The 20,435-nt window shown below is 45.9% G+C and overlaps 2 protein-coding genes across 2 annotated transcripts in view; one reads left to right on the top strand and one right to left on the bottom strand.

The window, feature by feature from the left end:
- Positions 1-20,435, bottom strand: part of LOC144500567 (uncharacterized) — a 1,101,151-nt gene that overhangs the window by 1,051,785 nt on the left and 28,931 nt on the right. The gene's annotated exons all lie outside the window — the stretch shown is intronic.
- LOC144500258 (vasoactive intestinal polypeptide receptor-like) overlaps positions 1-20,435 on the top strand; it is a 248,782-nt gene that overhangs the window by 224,645 nt on the left and 3,702 nt on the right. Inside the window, exons 10-14 of the mRNA XM_078222934.1 lie at positions 6,355-6,415; positions 7,187-7,253; positions 15,157-15,248; positions 16,740-16,869; positions 19,403-19,444. Coding sequence (XP_078079060.1) covers positions 6,355-6,415; positions 7,187-7,253; positions 15,157-15,248; positions 16,740-16,869; positions 19,403-19,444 — 392 coding nt within the window. The remainder of the gene's footprint in view (positions 1-6,354; positions 6,416-7,186; positions 7,254-15,156; positions 15,249-16,739; positions 16,870-19,402; positions 19,445-20,435) is intronic.

The raw sequence follows: 20,435 nt of genomic DNA on the forward strand, positions 1-20,435 counted from the left end.
TACAAAAGCATGCTGTCTATCGCTAATGAGCTTATTCAGTTCTAAATGCGCATATATCCTATCTCTAAGAATCTTCTCCAACAATTTCCCTACCACGGACGTCAAGTTCACCGGCCTATAATTACCCGGGTTATCCTTGCTACCCTTCTTAAATAATGGGACCACATTTGCTATCCTCCAATCCTCTGGGACCTCAACTGTGTCCAGCGAAGAGACAAAGATTTCTGTTAGAGGCTCAGCAATTTCATCTCTTGCCTCCCTGAGGAGTCTAGGATAGATGCCATCCGGCCCTGGGGATTTGTCTGTCTTAATGTTTCCTAAAAAACCTAACACTTCCTCCCTGGTAATTGAGATTTTTTCTAACGGGTCAACACATCTCTCTGAGACAATACCAGTCAACATGTCCCTCTCCTTTGTGAATACTGATGCAAAGTATTCGTTTAGGATCTCAGCTACTTCCTTTGGTTCTAAGCATAATTCCCCTCCTTTGTCCCTGAGAGGTCCGATTCTTTCCCTAACAACCCTCTTGTTCCTAACATATGTATAAAATGCCTTAGGATTCTCCTTAATCCTGTCTGCCAAGGACATTTCGTGACCCCTTTTTGCCCTTCTAACTCCCTGTTTGAGTTCTTCTCTACTTTCTCTGTATTCCTCCAGTGCTCATCTGTTTTTAGCTGCCTGGACCTCATGTATGCCTCTTTTTTCTTTTTGATTAGACTCACAATTTCACTGGTTATCCACGGCTCTCAAATCCTACCTTTCCTATCCTTCCTCTTGACAGGCACATGCCTATCCTGCAGTCCTGTCAACTGCTCCTCAAAAGACTCCCACATGCCAGATGTGGATTTACCCTCAAACAGCCTCTCCCAATCAACAGCCACCAAATCCTGCCTAATCTGGCTGTAGTTAGCCTTACCCCAATTCAACACCTTACCCATAGGACAACACTCATCTTTTTACTATCCTAAAGTTTACAGAATTGTGGTCACTATTTGCCACATGTTCCCCCACTGAAACGTAGATGACCTGACCGGGCTCATTCCCCAGTACTAGGTCCAGTATAGCCCCCTCTCCAGTTGGACTGTCAACATATTGTTCCAAAGAACCTTCCGTACGCATTTTATAAATTCTTCCCCGTCCAGGGCCCCAGCCCTAAGCAATTTCCAGTCTATGTGAGGGAAATTAATGTCTTCCACTACAACAACCCTATTTTTTCTGCACCTGTCCAGAATCTCCTTACATATGCGTTCCTCAACTTTCCGTGGGCTGTTGGGAGGCCTGTAGTATACCCCCAGCATAGTGACTGCGCTCTTCCTGTTTCTGAGCTCCACCCACAGTGACTCGTTACCTGACCCTTCCATATTGCCCACCCTCTGTACCGCTGTAATATGCTCCCTAACCAGCATTGCTACTCCCCCACCTCTCCTAGCCCCTCCTCTGTCTCACTTAAACACTTGTACCCCGGAATATTCAGCTGCCAGTCCTGTCCTTTTAACCAAGTCTCCGTCACTGCAACCACATCCAAGTTCCGCGCAAGCATTAAGGCCCTAAACTCGTCTGTCTTGCCCGTGACGCTCCTCGCATTGAAGCAGATGCACTCCAGACCTCCAGGCCCATTGAGGTCATCCTCCCCCAGAATGCTCTTCCTCTTAGATAGCCTTGTCTTGGCCCCAACCTCGTCCCCAGCCTCTATGCTTATTGACCTATTGTTCTGATCCCCACCCCCCTGCCACATGAGTTTAAACCCACCCAAACCACACTAGCAAAACTCCCAGCTAGGATATTCGTGCCCCTCCAGTTTAGGTGTAACCCGTCCTTCTTGTACAGGTGCCATCCTCTCTTGAAGACTTCCCAGTGATCCACGAATTTGAATCCCTCCCTCCTGCACCAGTCCTTTAGCCACGCGTTCAGCTGTGCAGTCTCCCTGTTCCTAGCCTCACCAACACATGGTACTGGGAGGAGTCCAGAGATCGCTACCCTAGAGGCCCTGCTTTTTAGCCTACTACCCAACTCCCTGAATTGCTCTCTCAGGACCTCCCTGCTCTTTCTGCCGACGTCATTTGCACCAATGTGGACAATGACGTCTGTCTCCTTACCCGCCCCTTTTAGGATGCTTCCTACCCGCTCAGAGACATCTAGGACCCCGGCACCAGGGAGGCAGACTACCATCTGGAGTCTCGTTCACGCCCACAGAACCACCTGTCTGTGCCTCTAACTGTTGCATCCCCCACTACTATTGCTCTCATAGTCCCCCTCTTTCCCTTCTGGGCCACAGAGCCCGACTCCGTGCCAGTGACCCGGTCACCGTGGCTTAGCTCTGGAGGGTCATCCCCCCCCACAGTATCCAAAATAGTATACTTATTCTGGAGGGGAACAACCACAGGGGATCCCATCACTGACTGCTCTCTCCCCTCCTCTCTCCTGTCTGTCACCCATCCCTTACTGTTAAGGGGGACAACCACCGGGGTACTCTCTGGTACGTGACCTTTACCCTTCCTAACCGTGACCCACATGTCTTCCTCCCATGGCCCTGGTGTGACAACCTGCCTGTAACTTCTCTCTATTAACCTCTCATTTTCCCTGACTAGACTAAGGTCATCGAGGCACAGCTCCAGTTCACTAACGCGGTCTCTCAGGAGCTGCAGTTCGACACACCTGGCGCAAATATGGACTTCCAGGAGGCTAGGCGACTCCATGAACTCCCACATCCGACACCGACAGCAACAAACTGGCCTCCCACTCATAATTACCCCTTTCTTTAAATTACTGGAAGAACGAAGAACAGAACCTACCCTGCCTCTGCCCGTTTCCTCCGAAGCCCGTTGAGCCAAAGCCCTTCAGCTCTCACTCTGCTCCCTGCTCACTCCGCTGCCCACTACAATGCTGCCTGCTGGATAGTGCGGCCTGCCTTTAAACCTCCCGCGCACTTATTGAAAAAAAAACTACACAATCCCTTCCCAGGTCACCCCGCGCCCGACCGACTTCCGTTTTTCCCTTACACTCTGAAAAAAGAAACCCCACGAAAAAGTAAGTAAATACAGTGATTCCCTTACCCTTTTTACTTTAAACACCAATCGCTCCTCTCCTCCTTGCTCCGGTCGAACAATGAGGACGCTCCCCCCAGGTAAGTAGCTTTTATTTTAAAAAACTACACGGTGGAGACATGTCACACAGCAAGTGATTAGGATCTGGACTGCACTGTGTGAGTATGTGGTGGAGACAGATTCACACAGCGAGTTGTTATAATCTGGAATGTACTGTCTGAGAGTGTGGTGGAGACAGATTCACACAGCGAGTTGTTATAATCTGGAATGTACTGTCTGAGAGTGTGGTGGAGACAGATTCACACAGCGAGTTGTTAGGATCTGGAATTTGCTTCTGAAGAGTGGAGATGGATTCACACTAAGTTGTTGGGATCTGGATTGCGCTTTCTGAGTGTGTGGTGGAGACAGATTCACACACAAGTGGTTAGTGTCTGGAATGTGCTGTCTGAGAGTGCAGTGGAGACAGATTCACACGGCAAGTAGTTAGGATCTGGAATGCGCTGTGAGATTGCGGTGGAGAGAGATTCACACAGTGAGTGGTTTGGATCTGGAATGCACTGCCTGAGAGTGTGGTGGAGACAGGGTCAATTGTGCCTTTCAAACGGAATTGGATAATCATCTGAAGAGAAAGTATTTGTGAGGCTGGAGGGAAAGGGCAGGGTAATAGGATTGGCTGAGTTGCTCTTGCATAGAGCTAGCACACATAAGATGGGCTGAATGGCCTCCTTCTGTGCTTCAATGATTTTATGATTCTCCGATTCAAAGTCACCAAGTAGACCAATCTCAGGAAAGTGGTGTAAAGGGCTGTCATTTCTCAGGCATATGAAAGGCCAAATTCTATCGTTCAAACGCAATGTTGAGAAAAGCTTGCATGTTCGGGAACTTGGGGAAATAAATAATGATGTCTTAAGGAGTGTATGTATCACAGAGAAGGAGGTGCTGGAAATCTTAAAGCGCATCAAGGTAGATAAATCCGTAGGACCTGATGAAGTGTATCCCAGGACATTGTGGGAGGCTAGGGAGGAAATTGCGGGTCCCCTAGCAGAGATATTTGAATCATCGATAGTCATACGTGAGGTGCCTGAAGATTGGAGAGTGGCAAATGTTGTGCCTTTGTTTTAAAAGGGCTGCAGGGAAAAGCCTGGGAACTACAGGCCAGTGATCACATCTGTGGTGGGTAAGTTGTTGGAAGGTATTTTGAGAGATGTACAGACATTTAGAGACGCAAGGACTGATTAGGGACAGTCAGCATGGCTTTGTGAGTGGAAAATCACGTCTCACAAATTTCATTGAGGTTTTTTTGAAGGGGTAACCAAGAAGGTAGATGAGGGCAGTGCAGTTGATGTTGTCGTCATGGACTTTAGCAAGGCCTTTGATAAGATACTGCATGGTAGGTTGTTGCATAAGGTTAAATCTCCTGGAATCCAGGATGAGGTAGCAAAATGGATACAAAATTGGCTTGATGACAGAAGCCAGAGGGTGGTTGTAGAGGGTTGTTTTTTAAACTGGAAGCCTGTGACGAGCAGCATGCCTCAGAGATCAGTGCTGGGTCCACTGTTATTTGTCATTTATATTAATGATTTGGATGAGAATATTGGGGGCAAAGTTAGTAAGTTTGCAGATGACACCAAGATTGGTGGCATAGTGGACAGTGAAGAAAGTTATCTCCAATTGCAATGGGATCTTGATCAATTGGGCCAGTGGGCTGACGAATGGCAGATGGAGTTAAATTTAGACAAATGCGAGGTGATGCATTTTGGTAGATTGAACCAGAGCAGGACTTACTCAGTTAATGGTAGGGCATTGGGGAAAGTTACAGAACAAAGAGATCTAGGGGTACATGTTCATAGTTCCTTGAAAGTGGAGTCACAGGTGGACAGAGTGGTGAAGAAGGCATTCAGCAGGCTTGGTTTCATTGGTCAGAACATTGAATACAGGAGTTGGGACGTCTTGTTGAAGTTGTACAAGACATTGGTAAGGCCACACTTGGAATACTGTGTACAGTTCTGGTCACCGATTATAGAAAGGATATTATTAAACTAGAAAGCGTGCAAAAACGATTTACTAGAATGCTACCAGGACTTGATGGTTTGAGTTATAAAGAGAGGCTGGATAGACTGAACATTTTTCTCTGGAGCGTAGGAGGCTGAGGGGTGATCTTAAAGAGGTCTATAAAATAATGAGGGGCATAGATCAGCTAGATAGTCAATATCTTTTCCCAAAGGTAGAGGAGTCGAAAACTAGAGGGTATAGGCTTAAGGTGAGAGGGAGAGATACAAAAGTGTCTAGCGGGACAATTTTTTCACACAGAAGGCGGTGAGTGTCTGGAACAAGCTGCCAGAATTAGTAGTAGAGGTGGGTACAATTTTGTCTTTTAAAAAGCATTTAGACAGTTACATGGGTAAGATGGATATAGAGGGATATGGGCCAAATGCAGGCAACTGGGACTAGCTTTGGGGTTTAAAAAAAAGGGCGGCATGGACATGTTGGGCCAGAGGGCCTGTTTCCATGCTGTAAACCTCTATGACTCTGTGACCCTGACTCTAATGTTCAATAAGTTGTGGCATCTCATTGTTGATGACACAAGTGATTGTCCTCCTCATCAAAAGTTCAAACTCTAAATCTGACAAAAGAAAGGACAAGAAATCACTACCATCAAAGAATCATAGAATCCCTACAGCGCAGAAAAGGCCAGTCTGCCCACCAGGTCTGCACCGATCTTCTGACAGAGCACCCCCCCACAGGCCCTTTCCCAAGCCCTATCTGTGTGAGCCCACACATTTACCATGGCCAATCCACCTCAAGTTAAAGTTTATTTATTAGTCACAAGTAAGGCTTACATTAACACTGCAATGAAGTTACTGTGAAATTCCCCCAGTTGCCACACTCCGGCGCCTGTTCGGGTCAATGCACCTCACCAGCACGTCCTTCAGTCTGTGGGAGGAAACCAGAGCATCCAGAGGAAACCCATGCAGACACGGGGAGAACACAGACAATGACCCATGCCGGGAATTGAACCCGGGTCCCTGGTGCTGTGAGGCAACAGTGCTAATCACTGTGCCACCGTGCCACCATAACCTGCGCATCTTTGGACAATGTGTGTGAGTGATTTTTTAACTGATGACATTAATTCCTGAATGCTGCCATCAATTTTCTTCATCCGACTTCCCTGATCCTTTTCAACGTGAAGGAATAGATTCATTTTGAAAATAGTAGACTGGCTGAACAACTGTGATGTTCACAATGGGGAGAATCACAGTCTGAGGTACAACACTGCTCTATTCTATTGATCCTCTTTCTGTTTCTACAGGTACTCCACTCTTGATCACTGTCAGTTGGACACTTGCCATGTTGCACTATGATGATATTGGGTAAGAGAGAACTGGCCTATCTAAATTAGGACAACATGAACACTGTTTTCCAATTGATTCTTCCTGTTTCCAATTCCAGACATCGGCTGCTCTCTGGTGTCTAGTCCAGAGGTGATTCTCACTGTGTGAGTTTGGGTGATGGGTGTTATCAGTTACATGGCCACTGATGTTTTTAATATTGAGCTTGACCCTGACAGTGCACTGACGCAAGAACATCCTTCCCCACCCACACCTTCCCCACTACGTACATACGCACCCCTACACACCACTCCTCATACAACCATACACATAGTACACACCCATATACACATACTCCTACAGACACATATACATTTACTCTCAAACGCACCTAAAAACAGCCTTACATATCCACATGTGGACCCCAGCGCGCGCACACACACACACACAGTTACATACAACCTAGTCGCATCCCCAAAACATACAAACAAGACACATACACACACACACACACACACAGACACACCATGCTCCTGACGCACACCCTAACACACACACACTGCACCCTGATACATACAGTGACGCACACTACACCCTGACACACACCCCGACACACAGCCTGATGTACACGCATACACACATGCTTTCCAGTGGGAGTGACTGGACAGAGATCAGGATGAGGAATCCTCTAACATGTGTGTGGTCAGTTAACACATCTCTTGTACACTGTCACTCCTGCCAAAATCAGCTCACTCAGATATTCTGGGAATTCTACAAGATTACATCCACATTTTAACTGGATATTTCCTTTAGGTGCTGGGATTCTATTGATTCTCCATATTTTTGGATTATTAAGGCTCCAATTTCTCTAACAATTTTGGTGAGTATTCCTCTTGTGTGTCTGTGATGAATTGACATTGTTGACCATGAATGCACAGCAGTTTTGATGGTAATTTCTCTGTTTTCCCTGTTTCTGGTCTCCCTCAATATCATGTAAATTCCAATATTAGTATTTGGTGAAGGAATAAGCCTGAAGCCAAACCTTAAGCAATTTTATTCTCAATAAACAGTCTCCATCTGCTTCCCCACACCCAACAGTTCCAGCTGCGACCATTTCGGAGATTAAAACCAGCGGACGTCTTTAACAATGGAATTGTCAAAGGATGTGATTGTTGCTGCTTTAATGTCTCACACTGCTGCTGGCTGAGAGGGAGAACAGGAAACTCTGCTGTCCTTATACTCAGGCTAGTCTGAGATTGCTAACTAAGAGGCAGCCAGGTATGGTCTGGATCACTCCTCTTTAATTTTCCCATCCACATTCTTCAGCATATCCTCAAGAAGGAAGACACACATTCAGGCAGAGACTTTCTTCCATGGCCTCTTTGCAGCCCAAAGAGCTACTGAACCAAGAAAGTAATTTTTGAAGTGTAGCCACTTTTGTAATGGAGGAAATATGCTGCACGATCTTTGCATAGCAAGATCCCAAAACAGCTATTGGTAGCTACTAGATCAACTGGTTTTTGCATGTTAGAACAAAGAAAATTACAGCACAGGAACAGGCCTTTCGGCTCTCCAAGCCTGCGCTGACCATGCTGCCTGGCTTAACTAAAACCCCCTACCCTTCCGGGTACCATATCCCTCTATTCCCATCCTATTCATGTACTCATCAAGACGTCCCTTAAAAGTCACATGGGACTTAATAGGATGGAGGGTTATAGGTAGGCCTAAAAGGTAGGGATATGTTCGGCACAACTTGTGGGGCCGAAGGGCCTGTTTTGTGCTGTCGTTTTCTATGTTTCTATGTATCCGCTTCCACTACCTCCCCCAGCAACGAGTTCCAGGCACCCACTACTCTCTGTGTAAAAAATCTGCCTCGTACATCTCCTTTAAACCTTGCACCTCGCACCTTAAACCTATGCCCTCTAGTAATTGACTCTTCCACCCTGGGAAAAAGCTTCTGACTATCCACTCTGTCCATGCCTCTCATAATCTTGTAGACTTCTATCAGGTCTCCCCTCAACCTCCATCGCTCCAGTGAGAACAAACCAAGTTTCTCCAACCTCTCCTCATAGCTAATGCCCTCCATACCAGGCAACGTCCTGGTAAATCTTTTCTGTACCCTCTCCAAAGCCTCCACATCCTTCTGGTAGTGTGGCAACCAGAGTTGAACTCTATATTCCAAGTGCGGCCTAACTAAGGTTCTATAAAGCTGCAACATGACTTGCCAATTTTTAAACTCAATACCCCGGCCGATGAAGGCAAGCATGCCGTATGCCTTCTTGACTACCTTCTCCACCTGCATTGCCACTTTCAGTGACCTGTGTACCTGTACACCCAGATACCTTTGCCTATCAATACTCTTAAGGGCTCTGCCATTTACTGTATATTTCCGATCTGTATTAGACCTTCTAAAATGCATTACCTCACATTTGTTCTTTGAAATCTGCTGTTCGTGACTTATATAAACAATCTGGAAGAAGGTGTAACTGGGGTGATCAGTAAGTTTGCGGACGACATGAAAATGGCTGGACTTGCAGATAGTGAGGAACATTGTCAGAGGCTACAGAAGGATCTGGATAGGCTGGAAATTTGGGCAAAGAAATGGCAGATGGAGTTCAATCCAGATAAATGCGAAGTGATGCATTTTGGTAGAACTAACGTAGGGGGGAGCTATACGATAAATGGCAGAACCATAAAGGGTGTAGATACGCAGAGGGACCTGGGTGTGCAAGTCCACAGATCCTTGAAGGTGACGTCACAGGTGGAGAAGGTAGTGAAGAAGGCATATGGCATGCTTGCCTTTATAGGACGGGGCTTAGAGTATAAAAGTTGGGGTCTGATGTTGCAGTTGTATAGAACGTTGGTTCGGCCGCATTAGGAATACTGCGCCCAGTTCTGGTCGCCACATTACCAGAAGGACGTGGAGGCTTTAGAGAGAGTGCAGAGGAGGTTTACCAGGATGTTGCCTGGTATGGAAGGGCTTAGTTATGAGGAGAGATTGGGTAAACTGGGGTTGTTCTCACTGGAAAGACGGAGGATGAGGGGTGACCTAATAGAGGTGTATAAAATTATGAAAGGCATAGATAGGGTGAACGATGGGAACTACTGTCTGGTGGTGACGTTCACGAGGGGTCATAGGTTCAAGGTAAGGGGGGGGAGGTTTAACACGGATATCAGAAGGACGTATTTTACACAGAGGGTGGTGGGGGCCTGGAATGCACTGCCGGGCAAGGTGGTGGAGGCGGACACACTGGGAACGTTTAAGACTTATCTAGATAGCCACATGAACGGAGTGGGAATGGAGGGATTCTAAAGAATGGTCTAGTTTGGACCAGGGAGCGGCGCGTGCTTGGAGGGCCGAAGGGCCTGTTCCTGTGCTGTATTGTTCTTTGTTCTTTGTTGTTTGTTCTTTGTATCTTGGCCTATTTTCAATCAGCATTAGCTAAACTGGCAGAGACAACTCACCCGATTCTTCTTGAAAATCATGCCACAAGATCTTTTATGTCCATCTGTGAGAGTATAATGTCTCATTGGAAAAATGCACCTTTGGCAGTGCAGCACTCCTTTAGTACGGCACTGGATTGTCGGCCTAGATTTTGTGTACCGCAGATACACAGCTAGCACCAAGAGGTAGAGCGGAGGACAGTAGTTCCATGTGTAGAGTTTCTGGTCTCCATCTTACAAATCAACGTAAGGCACTGCAGCAGGTGCAAACAAAGATCTATGAGGACGATACCAGAACAGAGAGGTTATACTGAGCAGAAAAGGTCAGGAAAGTCTGGGAAACAAACAGGAAATGCTGGAAAATCTCAGCAGGTCTGGCAGCATTAGTGGAGAGAGAAACAGAATTAACGGCTGGGATTTTCTTTCGTGCGCCCCAAAATCAACGGACTTTTACATGGTCTGCCGAATTTTCCGTCCTGCCCGTCACGATTCCCGCGACAGGTGGGAAGGGAAAATTCTACCCAACATTTCGAGTCCGTAAGACTCAACTCCAGAGGATTCAAAATAATAACTTTGTTTCTGACTCCACAGATACTGCCAGACCATAGAACTATAGAAAATTACAGCTCAGAAACAGGCCTTTTGGCCCTTCTTGTCTGTGCCGAACCATTTTATGCCTAGTCCCACTGACCTGCACTTGGACCATATCCCTCCACACCCCTCTCATCCATGAACCCGTCCAAGTTTTTCTTAAATGTTAAAAGTGCATTTACCACTTTATCCGGCAGCTCATTCCACACTCCCACCACTCTCTGCATGAAGAAGCCCCCCCTAATATTCCCTTTAAACTTTTCTCCTTTCATCCTTAACCCATGCCCTCTGGTTTTTTTCTCCCCTAGCCTCAGCGGAAAAAGCCTGCTTGCATTCATTCTATCTATACCCATCAAAATCTTATACACCTCTATCAAATCTCCCCTCAATCTTCTACGCTCCAGGGAATAAAGTCCCAACCTATTCAATCTCTCTCTGTAACTCAGCTTCTCAAGTCCCGGCAACATCCTTGTGAACCTTCTCTGCACTCTTTCAATCTTATTTACATCCTTCCTGTAATTAGGTGACCAAAACTGTACACAATACTCCAAATTCGGCCTCACCAATGCCTTATATAACCTTACCATAACACTCCAACTTTTATACTCAGTACTCCGATTTATAAAGGCCAATGTACCAAAGGCACTCTTTACGACCCTATCCACCTGTGATGTCACTTTTAGGGAATTCTGTACCTGTATTCCCAGATCCCTCTGTTCAACTGCACTCTTCAGAGTCCTACCATTTATCCTGTACGTTCTTCTTTGGTTTGTCCTTCCAAAGTGCAATATCTCACACTTGTCTGCGTTAAATTCCATTTGCCATTTTTCAGCCCATTTTTCTAGTTGGTCCAAATCCCTCTGCAAGCTTTGAAAACCTTCCTCACTGTCCACGACACCTCCAATCTTTGTATCATCAGCAAACTTGCTGATCCAATTTACCACATTATCATCCAGATCATTGATATAGATGACAAACAACAATGGACCCAACACCGATCCCTGAGGCACACCACTAGTCACAGGCCTCCACTCAGAGAAGCAATCCTCCACAACCACTCTCTGGCTTCTTCCATTGAGCCAGTGTCTTATCCAATTTACTACCTCCCCATGTATACCTAGCGACTGAACCTTCCTAACTAACCTCCCATGAGGGACCTTGTCAAAGGCCTTGCTGAAATCCAGGTAGACAACATCCACCGCCTTCCCTTCATCCACTTTCCTGGTAACCTCCTCGAAAAACTCTAATAGATTGGTCAAACATGACCTACCATGCACAAAGCCATGTTGACTCTCCCTAATAAGTCCCTGTCTATCCAAATATTTGTAGATCCTATCCCTTATCACACCTTCCAATAACTTGCCCACCACCGACGTCAAACTTACTGGCCGATAATTTCCCGGATTTCTTTTGGAACCTTTTTTAAACAACGGAACAACATGAGCCACCCTCCAATCATCCGGCACCTCCCCCGTGAATACTGACATTTTAAATATGTCTGCCAGGGCCCCTGCAAGTTCAACACTAGCTTCCCTCAAGGTCCGTGGGAATACCCTGTCCGGTCCTGGGGATTTATCCACTCTGATTTGCCTCAAGACAGCGAGCACCTCCTCCCCTTTAATCTGTAAAGGTTCCATGGCCTCCCTACCAGTTTGCCCTATTTCCGTAGACTGCTGAACGTTTCCTGTTTTGATTTCAGATTTCCTGAATTTGCAGCATTTTGCTTTTACTGGAATGTCTGCGGCTGTTTCCTCTAGAATAAAGGGCTAAGGAATGATCTGATAGAGGGCATAGGACATACGTAGAGAGGATGTCTCCACATGTGAGACAAACCAGACCAGAAGGAGGGCCCATAAACATGAGAGTCACTGATAAAGTCAATAAGGAACAGGACATACAAACATACACGTTGCGAGCAGGAGTGGGTCACTCGGCACTTTGAGCCTGCTCTACCATTAATACGATGGTGGCATAGTGGCACAGTGGTTAGCACTGCTACCTCACAGCGCCAGGGACCCGGGTTCAATTCCGTCCTCGGGTCACTGTCTGTGTGTAGTTTGTACATTCTCCCCGTGTCTGCATGGGCTTCCTCCGGGTGTTCCAGTTTCCTCCCACAGTCCAAAGATGTGTGGGTTAGGATGATTGGCCATGGTAAATTGATGCCACTGTTAGAGGATTAGCAGGGTAAAAGTGTGGGGTTACAGGAATAGGACTTGGGTGGGATTGTGCTCGGTGCGCACTCGATGGCCAAATGGCCTCCTCCTGCATTGTAGGGATTCTCTGATCATGACTGACCCGATTGTAACCACAACCTCATATTTCACCTAATCATGATAACCTTTGACCGCCTTATCCTGAATCTATCCACCTCTGCCTTAAAAATATTCAGTCTCTGCTTCCAGTACCTTTTGAGGAAGAGAATCTTCCTTTTGAGTGAATTTTCTTTCCTTGTCTCTGCCCTAAATGGTCTACCTCTCATTTTAAACAGCAGTGCCGAGTACTCAATTCTCCCACAAGGGAAAACATCCTCTCCACACCCCTCCTGTCAAGGCCCTTCAGAATCGTACATGTTTCAATCACATCCTGATTGTTTAGAATATGGAGCTCACCGCCATATGGAATGGTTGAGGTACCACATAGACACGTTTAAGAGGAAGCTGGACATGAAGGAGAATGGAATAATGGGTTGGATAGAAAGTTGATGTGAAGCATAGACACTGACATTAGACCTATACTCTTGGAATTTAGAAGAATGAGGGGAGATCAAATTGAGGTATACAAGATGATAAAAGGTATGGATAAAGTAGACATGGAGCGGATGCTCCCTCTTGTGTAGCATTCTAGGATGAGAGGTCATAGTCTAAGGGTAAGGGGTTGCAAATTTAAAACAGAGTTGAGGAGAAACTACTTCTCTCAAAGGGTGGTGAATCTGTGGAATTCGCCACCCCAAAGTATGGTGGATGCTGGGACAGTGAGTAATTTTAAGGAAGAGTTAGACAGATTTTTAATTGGTATGGGTTGAAGGGTTATGGGGAGAAGGCAGGAAAATGGGGATGAGGAGTATGTCAGCCATGATTGAATGGCAGAGCAAACTCGATGGGCCGAATGGCCTAATTCGGCTCCTATATATTATGCACTTATGAATTGGCCAGTTGGGGCAAATGGCCTCTTTCTGTGCTATACATTCTTTGTAATAATGACTGGGGAAGCTTTCACTGGAGTGGAAATAGCACAATCTCAGTTCATTCCCAAAGGCAATGATACTTGACCAGGAACCTGAATGGAATGGCCGTAACTACAAGAACTACTGCAAACTATAAGAGCAAATTCTTAATCTGTCCATGTGAATTTTGTTATTTCTTAAACCCGTTTAAATAAATCTCTCTAACATCTTAGCGCAGAATGGGCTGAAGGAAATCATTACAATACCTTAACACTAATATCACGCAATGTTTGTTTATGATTTACATACATAGATGATTTGGAGTTGGGGACCAAATGTAGATTCACAGATGACACTAAGATGGGTGGAAAAGGAAAGTGTGCAGAGGATGCTGAAAGTCTGCAAAGGGATATAAATAGTCTAAGTGAGTGGACGAGGGACTGGCAGATGGAATACAATGTTGGTCTAGTTGGGCACATGAGCAGCGCAGGCTTGGAGGGCCGAAGGGCCTGTTCCTGTGCTGTATTGTTCTTTGTTCTTTGGTAAATGTGAGGTCATCCATTCTGGTAGGAATAACAGCAAAATGGACTATTATTTAAATGGTAAAAAATTGCAGTGTGCTGCTGTGCAGAGGGACCTGGGTGTCCTTGTTCAGGAATCTCAAGGAGTTGGTTTGCAGGTGCAGCAGGTAATTAAGAAGGCAAATGGAATTTTGTCCTTCATTGCTAGAGGGATGGAGTTTAAAAACAGCGAGGTTATGTTACAGCTGTACAAGGTGCTGGTGAGGCCACACCTGGAGTACTGTGCACAGTTTTGGTCTCCTTACTTGAGAAAGGATATACTGGCACTGGAGGGGGTGCAGAGGAGATTCACTAGGTTGATTCCGGAGTTGAGAGGATTGGCTTATGAGGAGAGACTGAGTAGACTAGGGCCATACTCATTGGAATTCAGAACAATGAGGGGAGATCTTATAGAAACATATAAGATTATGAAGGGAATAGATAAGATAGAAGCAGGGAAGTTGTTTCCACTGGCAGGTGAAACTAGAACTAGGGGGCATAGCCTCAAAATAAGGGGAAGCAGATTTAGGACTGAGTTGAAGAGGAACTTCTTCACACAAAGGGTTGTGAATCTGTGGAATTCCCTGCCTAGTGAAGCAGTTGAGGCTACCTCATTGAATGTTTTTAAGGCAAGGATAGATAAATTTTTGAACAGTAAAGGAATTAAGGGTTATGGTGAGCGGGTAAGTGGAGCTGAGTCCATGAAAAGATCAGCCATGATCTTATTGAATGGCGGAGCAGGCTCGAGGGGCCAAATGGCCTACTCCTGCTCCTAGTTCTTATGTTGTTATGTGATATCACCCCGTACCATTCTCGGAGCTGACTGTATATAGGGGCCATCAAACTATCCCCTTCCGGGCGAAGATCCTTTTTAAAATAAAACTTGGAGAGAACTCCAAAACAAACAAAACTTTGACAGAGTCTAAACATTTGTTTTTTTTTGCAGATAAATATCATGCAGCAGTTTTACCACAGGCCAGAAATGCCAAACTCCACTAAGCTGTGATGTTCTCCTTCTCAATTAGGTGAACTTCATCCTGTTCATCTCCATCATCCAGATCCTCATCCAGAAAGTATATTCATCGGACAGCAGAGGAAGCGAGTACCGGCAGTACCTGTGAGTACAGAGAGGGTCCCCCCCAAACCCACATTGCAGCCTCTGATCTGGGGCCAGTTGGTGCTGCTTTCATTGACTCTGCTGGACAACTGTCTCCAGAACATCAACCCTTTCTGCCAATGTTTCAAACATCTGGGGCTCACATTTTGAACCATGAATAAGGTCTGTACAGGGAAGGGGTGGGGGAGGTTGCAGTGGAATTTATATTTTCAGCACAGGCACACAACATGAGTTTGCATCATTAAAATGAGTACTTTTACACCAATCTGGAAACAATCAGGATCTGCAGAAGCTCAGGAAGATGCGTTTGTGTTCAAGAATGCAGAAATACGCCGGCAGATCAATTACCGGCGTGGACACCTATGGGTCAGATCCTGGGATGACCTTTGGTAAAATTGGTGAAATGCCCCAGAATCCAAGTATTCAGACTCTAAGATGTTTTATGAAGATAGCGTAGCCCCTAAGTTCTTACATTTGAATTTGGCATGAGTGAGCATAAGGTGTTTCACTCCAGGTATGATTTAAGTGATCCACTAGGAAGCTTTTATCAAACAAAGTTTATTTAAGAACACAGCTAGAATATAACAAAAAAAATTAGTGTAACTTCTTCAAAACTTCTTCTACAAAATTCAAACATGATACAGTATAAACCATAACAGCTAGCTATCTCTGTTGTTCCAAGTCTAACAACAAACCACAAACATACACCCCTTCTTGGACTTAGCACAAAAAGCAAGTATGTTCACGTGATGCTGGATTTTGCAGCTTTGTAACACCTGCTGTGAATTGGTCCTTTGAATGTTGGATTAAATCTCAGGCTTTCCAGTCCTGGAAGTTTCCAAAAGCCCTTGAAGAGAGAAACAGAGACAGAGACACTACCTGTCTCCACCAGCTTCTAACAGCGACTCACAGACAGCAGAATTTCCAACTTCAAACAGAGGGGAAAAGCACTGTTGCTGCTCCCCACCTCAGGCTACCACTGAAAAGCGAAACTAAAAACTTGGACTTTTCTGTGGGAAAAAAAAACTGTCCCCAGGCATCGCCTGACCTGTCAGTCATGCTCCATCCAGCAATTCCAAAACGATCATAAAAGGGCATTGCATTCGTCCAGATTAATAATAAACAAGATGTCTATTATATTGCTTCAGTAACAATTAGAGACACCAGCTGCTGACAAAACGGTGCCAATAAAATACTAGGAGTTGTTTGAAAATCCCTGCAAGAAACATAATTAAAATACATTTCTTCAAGGCTCAGTATCATCACACAGGTAATATCTCTGTTGGTGACATTAGCATAGTGGAGGCCGAAAATTGCCAAGACCTCAAAGTTTCATGTATTTTTAAATAAGTAAAATGGGAATTCCTGTCTACCTGGTCAAAGTTATTTTTCCATTTAACCAAGTGCAGCAGTTTAAAGAACATTGATTTATATCAAATCATTTTATCTTCAATTCAAAGTGATTTAATTGTTGTATTTCTTTATTAAAAGGAGACTGGCCAAGTCCACTCTGCTCCTGATCCCACTGTTTGGAGTGAATTACATTGTCTTTGTGTTTGTTCCTGACCATCTGAACATCTATTTCCGGTTGGTGTTTGATCTGGCTCTTGGATCCTTCCAGGTGGGTGACCTGACATTCTTAAATGGCAGCTGCGTCTCTGAGGGACGTGTGAATGGAAATTAATGATAAATGTAACTTTGGTTAAAGCTGTCTCAGTATGGAATATCGGGCAGGGTTTTCCATGCCCCGACATTGGCCCCATTAAATTCCAAAGGAATTCCAAAGACTCACAATCCTCTGAGAGAAGAAACTTACCTTCATCTCAATCTTAAATTGGCTCCCCTTTATTCTGAGACTATGCCCTCATTAGTGTTTGAGAAAGTTGCTGTTTGAGCAGGCAACTTGCTTTCAGAAACTGTGTTGGTGTCTATGAATGAAGTGAGTCTCGTGATCTCTGTCTTGTTCTATCCAAGATTGGGCAACAAACTGTCTCTCACTTTGCATGAATATCAAACTCCCCAAGATAGATCCTGTGGGAATTGGGAAAACGGCAGACATTGTCACAACGTGGAGCAAGGACCTTCTGAAGTTGGGAATGGGCAACTGAAACTTTACAAGCCAATGGGAGAGCTATCAGCATGAACTGGGAATATCTGCCAATATCTGACTATCTGCTGTTCGAAATAATAGCAGAAAATGCTGGAAATACGATAGGTTTGGCAACACCTCTGGAGGGAGAAACATTTCAAATTGTGACCTTTCGGTAGAACTCTGTTTCTCTCGCCGCAGATGCTGCCAGGTCTGCCGAATATTTGCCACATTTTCTGCTTTTGGACTTTTAGCATCTTCTATATTCAGTTTTATTAATAGACTGCTACTTTCAACTGCTCGTCTGAGAAGACAGCAAAACTATTTGCATGAGGCCGCTGGCAACACTCTTCAAATACACGTATTGGCCGGAATTCTCTGGCCGTTCACACCCTGCTGCTGCTGACAGCGAGGACGGAAAATTTGGTGCTCATACAAATCTCCATTCACTGTAGTGGGACTGGAAAATCGTGGCTGCAAGCAAGGTCAAAGAATCCGGTCCACTGGTTTCCAATATTAATTGAGTGGGATAGCACCGGTGGGCCGGGATTCTCCCACACTCTGTGCAATGCAGGGGCCACCAGTGTGAATATCATTAGATTTCGGGGAGCAGGACCAATTCCCACCTGGGAGGCTACCAATTCAGGGCCTCTGCGCATGCCTATGGCCCGATCGCGGTCCCCTGTCCATTCGCAGGCCAGCCTTGAACCCCCCCCGTCCCCGTCCTGTCCCGGGCCACCCGATCTCCTAGTGTGGAGTGACAATCTCCACCCCGCTCCGGTCGTCCCCCCCAGGGAAGCAGATTCCCCCCGGCAAACCCGCCACCCCCTCCTCCCGGCAGATCTCCCCAGCTGACCACCACCTCCCCAGCCCGCTCCAATCGCTGGCCTCCATGCGGCCCCATCAATTGCAATGGCAGAGTGGCAGTGGGACCCCCACCTCCACCAATCGCCCCCCCCTAGGCCCCGCTCCCAGCACACCCTGTCCCGTTGGCCCCACCCCCAATAGGTCCCGTCCCTTCGGCACTGCCCCATGCCTGATGGGCAATGCCAAGGTGCCCCATGGACATGGACATGAGCACTTTGCCCCTTGTGCAGTGCCAGGGGCACAGGCTGGCACTGCCAGGTTGCCCATGCCCATGGGGCACCACCCCCCTGCCGCTCGATTTCTTGGGGGACCCCTTGATTGCCCCCCTTCACTCCAGCCGGGTCTCCCGCTAGTTCCCCGAAAGTGGGGAGCTAGTCTGAACCGCGCTGGAGTGGGAAATACTAGCAGACTCTGAGAATTCTGTCCCGGGCCCACTAATCAGATATAAATTACATTAAAATTAGATTGAAATCACTTTCCTCATGTTCCCGCCAGTTTCCAGCGTGAATCAGATGGTGCTAGATATCTGGCGCTGGGAGAATTGCGTGCGCCGGGAACACATGCATGAATCCCACAAATAGACCGCCACGTGGCTCTCTCGATGGGAGAATCGCCCCCGTGGAGTGTTGGTGCAAATAGCAATCATTCACTAGTGGTGTTTTGATTTACACAGCATATGGTATTGGAGGGTTATCAGGAAGTTCTGCTTGGCTGAAGCTTGCTGCAGGTTGTGATCTGGATTGATGAGAGATGGGCCAAAATTCTCCCATCCCGCCCACAATGGGAATCATTGCGGGTAAGACAGAAAATTCAGTAGACCATTCAAAGGTCTGTTGAGCTCTGGTGGGAAGTCCCGGTCTTGGGACAAACCAGTGAATCCCGCTCACGGTTTCTATTAGGAGTCGTACTTTGTGTCAAAAATTCCAAGGTAGATGAGAACTTGAACTGTTATTCTACAGAGACCCATTGATGTATGCATCGCTGCAAACCTCATACCATATCAGAAAGTGAGACTGTGCTCATGTTTAGAAATTGATTAGTTAATTACATTTCTAATTCATGCTCTACTGCATCAAAGTAATTTACTCACCATCAGCCGACTAACAATGTGTCTTCATTCCAGCTGAGTTGAGTGCCTGAGTATATCATTAGATAGTGCAGAGCGTGCTTTCTGTGACCTTACTTTCTTTGTTCCCAGGGTTTCATAGTTGCAATACTCTACTGTTTCTTGAACGGAGAGGTAAGATCAACCACAATTTATAGCAAGTTGATGTCGATGTTACTATTGTTATACTATTAATTATACTATTGCTCTGGGTTGCAAATTTCTGCCAGAAGCTTCTGACCTCACCCATGGCTGTGATTCGCCAGTCCTGCTGCAGTGAATGGAATTTTGGCTGAGCGCCAAATTTTCTTTTCTCACTGGCAGCGGGGTAAGGCAAACAAGATTGGAAAATTCCAGCCCTTCATTTTTCCCACCCTATTGATATTTTGGTGAATATTGACCCTGTGCTAACTTCTCCAATTTGTCAGGGTGACTGGTTAGCAATTGTTGACTGTTCCATTAACTGAAGGGAGTTCTCCAGGTCAGCATCTTCACTGAGGTGGTACATGAACCACATGGTCCTAAAACCACCGGGTAGATTTGAAACCCACTGCTGGCAATTGAAGGCAGTTGTCACAGGGGACGACTGCCAAGACTAACTGCTAACTGTCGTCATAATCCAGAAAGTGTCAACGAAGCCTCTTCAAATTCTCTTTCCAAATCAAGAAATCCCACTGTTCTTTCAGCTTTCGTATCTTTTTGGCTGCTCCACTAAACTATCTCTGTTCTGATGATCAGAACAGCACAGACTGCGCCAGATGGGACCAGACCAAAGCTCTCGACAGGAACAATGTGAGCTCAGGTGATTTGAAGGGCTGGTGTCTGGCCTGTTCAGTGTTGGAGTACATGACCAATCCATTCAAATGTACTCAGCCAGACTGCCTACTTTCAACATATACATTCATGTACATTTCAAATGGAGATTTTTTTTGTATTTATTCATGGGATGTGGACATCACTGGCTAGGCCAGCATTTATTGCTCATCCCTAATTGCCCTTAAGATGGTGGTGGTGCACCGCCTTCGTGAACTGTGCAGTGTACGTCTGCCCAAAGTGCTGTCAGGGAGCAAGTTCCAGGATTTTGACCCAGCAACAGTGAAGGAACAGCGATATATTTCCAAGTCAG

Source organism: Mustelus asterias, chromosome 11, assembly GCF_964213995.1.
Source record: "Mustelus asterias chromosome 11, sMusAst1.hap1.1, whole genome shotgun sequence".
NCBI lineage: Eukaryota > Metazoa > Chordata > Chondrichthyes > Carcharhiniformes > Triakidae > Mustelus > Mustelus asterias.